Source organism: Priapulus caudatus, unplaced genomic scaffold (assembly GCF_000485595.1).
Source record: "Priapulus caudatus unplaced genomic scaffold, Priapulus_caudatus-5.0.1 Scaffold237, whole genome shotgun sequence".
Lineage (NCBI taxonomy): Eukaryota > Metazoa > Priapulida > Priapulimorpha > Priapulimorphida > Priapulidae > Priapulus > Priapulus caudatus.
Window position 1 is genome coordinate 126,021 of NW_014577298.1, and position 9,130 is coordinate 135,150.

The following is a 9,130-nucleotide window of genomic DNA, read 5'->3' on the forward strand; positions in this document are numbered from 1 at the left end:
CACACACGTTACAGCAACTCAAACCCTGCAAAAACACACAACCGAGGACCACTCATTAGCATTGCAACGATAAACACACACGTTACAGCAACTCAAACCCTGCAAAAACACACAACCGAGCACCTCTCATAAGCATTGCAACGATAAACACACACGTTACAGCAACTCAAACCCTGCAAAACACACAACCGAGGACCACGCATTAGCATTGCAACGATAAACACACACGTTACAGCAACTCAAACCCTGCAAAACACACAACCGAGGACTACGCATTAGCATTGCAACGATAAACACACACGTTACAGCGACTCAAACCCTGCAAAACACACAACCGAGGACCACGCATTAGCATTGCAACGATAAACACACGTTACAGTCAAAGTCACAATTACAGTTACAGTGTAGCTCAATTACAACAATGTGAGACGATATGACTGTGCAAAATATACGGTATCTACACGGGTCTATTTCTCCCTTCTTCTTTAGTTAGTTGCAACCTTGAAGCTTTTTCTACTGCGATCCGCAGTGTTGATCTGTCTATTGACGTCTCTCTTTCCGTCTTAGTTATATAGTCCCTTGGACTTTGAAGACTATAATATTCACGAGGTTATGAGGGATCTGCATGCAGCGTCGCTGTCGCCGCATGTCATGGCTGTCGCTGTCACAGTGTTGATCTGTCTTTGTCTCTTTACATCTTCGATATAATCCCTTGGACTTATATAAGACTATAATATTGATGAGGTTATGAAGGATCTGCATGCAGCGGCGCCGTCGCGTCGTGTGATAGCCGTCATAGCTTACCTAGAGAGGCGAGGAATTCGTGACCGCCCGGCTGCCGCCACATCTTCACGCTGACCGGCAGCTGGACGCTGATCTCCTTGTCCTTGGGCGTCGACTGACCAATCACGTGCCGAAGCTGCGTGAAGCGAAATACGCGTGTTAGACGTCGTCAACATGGCGCCGTCTCATCGCGTGATGTCGTTAAAGCGAGACAAAAACCTTCATACGTACCACGAATGCACTTACAGAAACAGAATGATATTTATGTGAGATTAACTTAACAATGAATGTTTAGCAGCTGTCTACATAAAAAACATCTCAAGGATTAATCTTCGAAACATCCTTGGAGGCTTAAGGAGAGGATACCTACCAATCTAGAATATCGTAGGATAGGTTTATCATAAGATCGTGAGCTATACAGGTCCTAAACAACTAATTGCGAAGCACGTGGCTATTGCGCGTTGTTATGAGAGAGATGGTAGTATATACATGTTGACACTTACAGTGTTGCTGAGAGCCTGGGCACACTCTGGTGATGGTAACAGCTTGGAAAGAGCCACCAAGGTGCTGGTCGACAACCCTAAAAAGTCAACAACGCATCAAGGTCAGACAAAGGACAAACTACACGGATGTAATACGGTGCCTATTTTATACCAAACTGGTGACTGGAAATACCAAACTGGTAGGGATAAAAATCTTACTACCCTGGAAAATGATATCGATTATCTATTCGGTGGTACTCTGGTGACTACGTGACATGTTTAGAACACGAATCACTGATTCCTGCATCCATGCACGCTAGCTCTTGCTCGTACCTAACAGAGCCTGTAGACTTGTGCTGCACTGCACCAATCTCTCTCCTGGATCACTCATCGGGAAGAACACGGACGGAGGAAGGCCGTTGGACCCAGTCTCAAACCGAAAGCCAACGGATTTCAACAGTTCCTTCCAGCCATTAGCTCCACTAACCTACAAAACATAGACAAAAGATTACAACAGAGTATTATCATCAGCCGCCCTTGTTACTATATATCACAACAATATAATAATATAAATATACTATATAATACCCTCTATTCTAATTAAGCTGGATATGAGTATAGAGGCAGACAGAGTAAGTCATACCTTGAGTTCAATGCTCTGCTGAGTTGTGTACATCGGATTCTTCAGGCCCCGATTGATTCTCTGCAGTGACTTCTCCACCTTGATGAAGGAAATATATGAAAAATAAATACAATATAAAAAACACACGATAAACAAGTAAACATATTAATTCTGGTATCATCAAAGTTTACGTGGTATGCATATGGCGCAGGGCATTATGGGGGCGTTGGCAAAAAATAACCACGACGCGAAAAAAGAAAAACAAAGTCTAACGAACGCTCTTCGCGCCGCGCCGCGCCGCGCAACCGCGTACTTCCCGCGGCACTCACCAGGTGGAGCACGACCCTCATGGCGTCGCGCGATCCCTCGGCATCCTGGATCATGTTGCAGAGCGAGTGACCCATCTGTGCGACCTTGCTGGTTAGCTTAACATCGCTGCCGATGATGAGGAAGCCGGCCCAGTGAGACGGATGCGAAAACTGCTTTGTGTTTCGCACGAATCGCATCGCCTCGCAGAGCGCGTGACTGACGCGCGAGCCTGAAACAAGAGAGCATGACGATGAGCGACGCTGATGACGCCGCAGCTGCGATGTGGCTTTATATATAAAACTTTGTAAACTAACTAGCCCAAAATCTTAGATAGCTACTATCTAACGATTCACAGATTCACTGACCATGCAGCTAATACAAGGTCGAAACTAATGCAGGATCAATGCAACCAATTCACCGATTCACTGATTCACTGATACACACACCTTGTAACTAATAAAAGGTCAAAACGAATAATAATTCAATAAAACGAATCAAATAACTAGCCCCGATTCACACACCTTATAGATAATTCAAGGTCACAACTAAAAATAACTAAATAATCATAATAAAATAAAGAATAATTAAAAAAAAAGAGAATAAAATATTAACTAGCTCAGAATCTCATAAAATTCACGTACCTTGTAGCAGCGATGTGTAGAAGGTCTTCATGAGTAGGTGTGTCGCCTCACCCGGCGCCGGCCACAGCGGCACGACGACGCACTGCGCCCCGGCCGCTAGCAGCGCCCTCGTGAGGCCGACGACGCCGTCCGCGCTCGCCCGCGCGTCGCCCCCCGTCAGCACGACGAGTTTCGCGGACAAGCGAACGTCCAAGATGTCCGCCGCCGTCAGCAGGAAGTCCGCGAGCGCAGGGGGCGCCGCGAGCGAGGACCCGACCTCGCTGCCGCTGTCGTGCAGCTCCGCCTCCCCGTCCTCCTCGCCGCCGGGGGGCGCCACCGCGGCCGCGCGCGGCGCGAGCACGATCGCCGACAGCTTCCAGGAAACGCGCGCCGCCAGGTGGAGGCACTCGGCGTTTGCGACGCGCCGCAGCAGCTCTTCCTTCGTCGCGTCGACCCCGGCGATGCAGCGCGTGCCGAGGAGCTCGGCCACCGTCTCCATCTCGGCTCCGACCTCCTCCTCGCCGACCCCGCGCCACTTCTCCCCGACGGACGCAGGCAGCAGCGGGTTCCCGAAGACGAGAGCGGGGACCGTCTCGCCGCCGCCGCCGCCGCCGCGGCCGGCTGCGCTCGCCGCCATGTCGCGTATCGACGGCACGACGACGACGGCGAAACGCTCGTAGAGATACTCGCTGTCGTTCTCCCCGCGCAGCACGGCGAACGGGACGAGGTAGAGGTCGCCCTGCAACACGAGAACGAGCTCGCGTCGGCGCGTGTGACGCCCGTTGTGTTTCATGAGAAGGTCCTCGAAGGGAGCGACGAGGGTCGCGTAGAGTTCGCGCACGGGCTGGTTCGCCCACGCGTTGTTGTTGTCGGTGTTGTTGCCGTGACGACGCTGCAGGCTGCCCGCGCGGCTGTTGTTGCCGCCGCCGCCGCCGCTGCTGGAGACGCTGCCGCTGGCGCTGTACAGGCTGTAGCTGCTGCTGTTGCACACGTGGCTGCGGCTGGTCATGCGAAGGAAGTCGCTGCTGCTGCGGTCCTTGCCGCCGTCGTGGCGCTGCTGCTGCTGCTGCTGCTGCTGCCACACGTCGTCCGCCTCCGTCTCGGTCTCGCTGAGCGCCTCAGACGACCTGAGACGAGGTTCGAGACACGTCGTTAGCATCCCGGGTTTATTCTCATCTCGTCATATTTCTCAATTATTATCTTTTAATTACTTAATTTTTGCTCGTTTTTTAAGTATATTTTCTATTTTATATATTTCTATATCTATTTTCTATATATTTTCTATTTTAATTGTGTTCCTACGCACTAACGTATTCCTACTCTGCCTAGCCTATGCCAGGCTCACACAAAAACAGTACAGCATCACAACATGCCAATTCTTGAGGAAAAGACGGAAAAAAGGAAAGAAAACCTCCCTCCTACCTTGCAGCCCCTGACAGCGTTGTCTCCACTCCGAGCGCCTCCCGAACATCGGTGATGCACTGGTCAAGTGTGGACACAGTCGCAGTGGACATGATCTGACCGTCGACGTCCGAGCGGCCATCGTCATCCTGGTCAAGGTCACTCAGCGAACACTGGTGGAACTTCACGACTCCTGCGGGAGACAGGTCGAAGGTGAATCGAAGGTCGATTGAAGGTCAATCAAAGGTCATGATTCTAGCACGACAGCAGTATGCATTTACGCGTCCTCCTCTTCCTCCTCTACCTTCTCCTTCTCCTTCTGCTCCTCTTCCTCCTCCCTTCCTTCTCTTCCTCCGCCACCTTCTCCTTCTCCTCCTCCTCCTCCCTCCCACTCTGTCCCCCCACCACCTCCTCCTCCTCCTCCTCCTCCCCTCCCAATGATCTGGACACACACAATCATGCTATGCCATTGATTGATGCTATCAGTTAGAGCGAAAGATATTTAGTTTGTATATCATATTCATTATCGACGTTTAGCATCGTTTATCGCTTACCTATGTCAGGCAGGATGAGCCAGCTGTAGAGGAAACCAGCGACGAGCGAGTAATACAGCACCGACGCCCTCTGCTGGCTCACAACATCAACTATCTGCTCGACCGTCGCCGGCGTGCTGGCGCACATCTCGGGGCCGACGCCGGTGGCGCCACCTGCCTGTCGTTCGAGCAGCAGGTCGACGAAGGCTCGCGTCCGACCGCGCTCGGCAACGACCAGCGCCTCCGTCGTGCGATTCAACGCGACGAGAACTCTCTGCAAAATGAAACGACGCGCCGTCGAATTGTAGGAGATTCATGGAAGAACTACTGTCGAACGGACGAGATTCATGGAAGATCTGTTGTTCTATGTACTTCCTCCCCATCGAAACCTTCATTGCACTCGGAACCTATACTAGTGTAGACCGTTGAACGATGGAGACTCGTGGAAGAACCGTTGTTCTGCAATGTACACATTGCATACTATCCCGTACACGCGTGACAGTGTAACAGTGTTCGTATGAAGACTAGGTGTTGAAGGTATTGAAGGTAGATAGTGTTGGTATGTAGCTAGGTATGAAGGGTTGATATGAAGACTAGTAATTGAAGGTATTGATGGTATTGAAGGTAGATAGTGTTGGTATGTAGCTAGGTATGAAGGGTTGATATGAAGACTAGGTATTAAAGGTATTGATGGTATTGAAGGTAGGTAGTGTTGGTATGTAGCTAGGTATGAAGGGTTGACATGAAGACTAGGTATTAAAGGTATTGATGGTATTGAAGGTAGGTAGTGTTGGTATGTAGTTAGGTATGAAGAGTTGATATGAAGACTAGGTGAGGTTTTTACCTGTAGGGCTTGATATGAGGCAGTCTGCAGGTCGAACAGAGACAGCTTGTACTCGTTGCTCGTGTGCGACTCTCGTCGGTGACTCTCAAACAGATCTGCTGCCTGTAACCATGGGAAACCGCTCGGTCAGTGGAAAACATTCTAAAATATTCGTCTCTAAATATTCTTCTCTGGGCAGGAATAAGCTAATGTTATTTACATTTATTGTATCGGTTCATGTTGTACGCAGGATAAAGTTTGTGCAGCATATATATCTCATCCTGGGCTTGATTTAATTCTGCGCTACCATCTACATCCCACCCATCCATCCCCCCATCCCATCAACCTCTAACATAAACCCTGTGCTGCCATCTACACCAAAATATGCATAACTACGCGTGATAATACCCACACTGCCTACTGCCGACCGCCACCGTCACCCCCACCTACATGGCTACCTACGTCTAACATAGAACAGGGGGCGCCACCTGCCCGTGCGACGCTCCGTGACCTTCGACTGACCTTGTACAGTTGCGTCTGTGCCTCCTCCAGCTCCCTGTGACCCCACAGCGCGAGGCCGAGACGATGACGTATCTTAGCTTCGTCCTCACGCCTGCCCAGCTGCTCGGCTATCTGTAACGCCTGCTGGAGGTAGGAGACCGCCTGCGGGTAGTTGCCGAGAGCGTGGTGCACGCGCCCTGGTGGCGGAAACAGAAAAAATAATAGAGTTATCGGACTGTTTGGTTTCAAACTAGCACATGTTGTAGACATGCAGCATAGTTTGGTTTTGTATATAATTTGTAATATCTATACACACACACACACACAATATATATATATAGCATATATATGGTAGTTACGTAATATATAATATTACATATATATATAAGTATATATATATATATTATATATATATATATTATATATATATATTATACAACACCTTGTTGTAAGCAATCATCAAGAGCAAGATCGGTGTGTCAAGACCAAGATTTGAGTTGAAATTCAGCTCGATTAGTAGAACCTTACTTTGACAACTAAAACTATCACTTTATAAGCAAACAAAAAGAAATCCCTCATGGGAAAAATGAAACTCAAGATAAATGTGAATATCATGTGTCCTATATTATGTGTGTTATACTATATCAAGAAAATAAGGCACGGTGGGGTACGTGTCACACAACACTACACAGGCCACAATGGGTTTTGTTTTTAGAGGCACGTTCTGTCTAGAACATCTCATCCCACGCTCTGCTGGCGAATGACCTCCCATTACAACAACACAACAAGTAAAATCATTTCTATCACGTATGACAACCTCTCCCTCCTATCCCATCCGTCCTACTCATAGCGCTCTCTACTGGCCCCGCCGATCTTCGGTTTTCGCGTGGTAACACGATAGACGCGTGTACGCTGCGTAATGTTAAATCGTTTTTGCTACGTAAAAGTGACTGTGTGATACTGATGGTTAAACGAAAGTAACGTCAGTGGATACCCGCGGCGTTTGTGATCGTGAGCAGTCTCGCGCACACGCCCTCGTGTCGGCAGTCGAGTTAACGCTCGACCTCGAGAAAGCACGCCCAACCCATTACGTCATGTCTCCTGTCAGAGGGGGCACGGGGACAAAGTCAGTACGCGTGCGTGTGCGTGCGTCGCGAGTGGCGATGGTGTGTGTTGTTTCGAGTATGTCAGCATAATATCATATGCATTGCGCGTGTGAAGCATAACTGTCTGTGTGCTATATGTGCGGCGTGTCTGTGAGTGCGGCGTGTGCTTGCTTACTTGTGCCAGCATATCTGCATATGCGTTTGGCATGTATGGCGTGCAGTGTGCACGCAACATGCATGTCGTGTTGAACGTGCGTTGTGCGTGATGAGCGCCTGCAGGGTTCCCCGCACCCCCCCTTCCGCCCACCCCCCTCCCTCCCTGCTTCCAAGTTCCATCCCTCCCCCCCCCACTCCGCCCCTTCCACCCCCTTCCCCGCTCTCTACCCGCCTACGCGCCCCACCCCCGCGCCCGTCGCGAGTGACTCACCAAGGACTGCTGTAATAGCGAGTGACTTTCCCGACTCGATCGTTCATCTGAGCGGGCGATTGCTGAGTCCGTTCGCTCCTGGGTATTGGACCCAGGCCTGGCTCGAAGTTACCAGAGCGACGATCTCGTGCGACACGCCTAAGGTTCCGCGGACGCGCCTGCCCTGCCTCGCCAGGCTGCCCGTCTCCTCGGGCAATGTCAAGGTCCAGCTACGAAACGACACGAGCGACAACGACGTCAATGCTGATATTCGCTGACAGACATTGATGACAATGGTGATCAATGGTAAACGGACATGACCGATAACCAGGAGGGTCGCGTGTCGGGAAAAAATTCGTCTTTATGTTAGTGGTAACTTAAAATTTTGTAATTTTGTTGTCTGAAAGAAGTCCTTCCTCTCATATAATCAAATCAAGCTGTAATGCGGATAACTGCCACGCGTGTAACGTGCTGTCACCTGTGGTAACGCAGCGCCGTGTCGTACTCTCCCATCTGCTGGTAGACCCCGCCCAGTCCGCACGCGGCGTCTCCTTCGCCATCTTGTCCGCTTTCTCCTGAGCAATGCGCAGCTGGTGCTCCAGCACGACAGATGGCTGTTCGTAGTTACCTGCAAGGAGCGAAGTCAGTTTACTGACCACCAGGCTGTTTGGTGATTGAAGATCTAGGTAGATTGTATGATAGAAATACGGAAACAGTGTTTGGCACAGAAGAGCGTGAGAGAGAGAGGGAGCGAGAGAGAGGTAGAGAGAGAGGGGGAGGGCGAGAGAGAGCAAAAGAGAGAGAGAGAGAGAGAGTGAGAAAGAGAGGGAGGGAGGGGAGAGAAAGAGAGAGAGAGAACAAGAAGAGAGAGAACGAGAGAGGTGAGAGTGAGAGAGAAAGAGCGAGTGGGAGAGAGAGTGGGACAAGGATCGTTAGAGAAGAGCGAGAGAGAGAGAGAGACACGAAGGAGGTGAGTTGAAGCAGGGAGAAAGAGGAGGAGAAAGACTCGAAGCATCGCACGATGAGATCAGACTCAGGAGCACCAGAGAGCAGAGAGGAGAGGAGGAGACTGCGTCTATCGAGAGTGAGAGTGAGGTAGAGAAGCATACGAGGATCGCAAGCGCTGCATGACAAAGATAGCTCTAGAGAGAGACGAAGTGCACGAGTAGCCTCACGCAATATCACTGCAACGGTAGACGAGAGTACGCGCGATCGATAGAGAACGTACAGAGAGAGGACGCATGGCTCGACAGATGATTGCAGTAGGCAGATGAGTTAATGGGGCTCCTAGACTGACAGATGAAGATACGTCAGATCGAGACGCTGAAAGAGGCGCATGGCCAAGCACCTCTCTCGTTTAAGGCTTACATCTGACTGCTACAGACTTGGCCTCTCGTCTCTCTTTTGCGATAGACGTGCTTCCAGTTCGCCTCCCCCTCTCATCTGTTGCACGTACGCAGCCTTTCTCAGTTTCCATTCGGCTCCGCAAGTCAGTCTCCTCTCACGTCCGATCTGAGTAGACCAAGGCCAACGTGTCGGATATC

The 9,130-nt window shown here is 50.3% G+C and overlaps 1 protein-coding gene across 1 annotated transcript in view; it reads right to left on the bottom strand.

Annotated features, from left to right (window-relative positions):
* Nucleotides 1-9,130, bottom strand: part of LOC106807843 (tetratricopeptide repeat protein 28-like) — a 33,753-nt gene that overhangs the window by 3,155 nt on the left and 21,468 nt on the right. Inside the window, 15 exon segments of the mRNA XM_014810311.1 lie at nucleotides 13-17; nucleotides 234-246; nucleotides 805-919; nucleotides 1,287-1,363; nucleotides 1,599-1,752; nucleotides 1,909-1,986; nucleotides 2,217-2,425; nucleotides 2,838-3,943; nucleotides 4,239-4,410; nucleotides 4,772-5,024; nucleotides 5,595-5,696; nucleotides 6,096-6,274; nucleotides 7,612-7,745; nucleotides 8,065-8,143; nucleotides 8,146-8,214. Coding sequence (XP_014665797.1) covers nucleotides 13-17; nucleotides 234-246; nucleotides 805-919; nucleotides 1,287-1,363; nucleotides 1,599-1,752; nucleotides 1,909-1,986; nucleotides 2,217-2,425; nucleotides 2,838-3,943; nucleotides 4,239-4,410; nucleotides 4,772-5,024; nucleotides 5,595-5,696; nucleotides 6,096-6,274; nucleotides 7,612-7,745; nucleotides 8,065-8,143; nucleotides 8,146-8,214 — 2,745 coding nt within the window.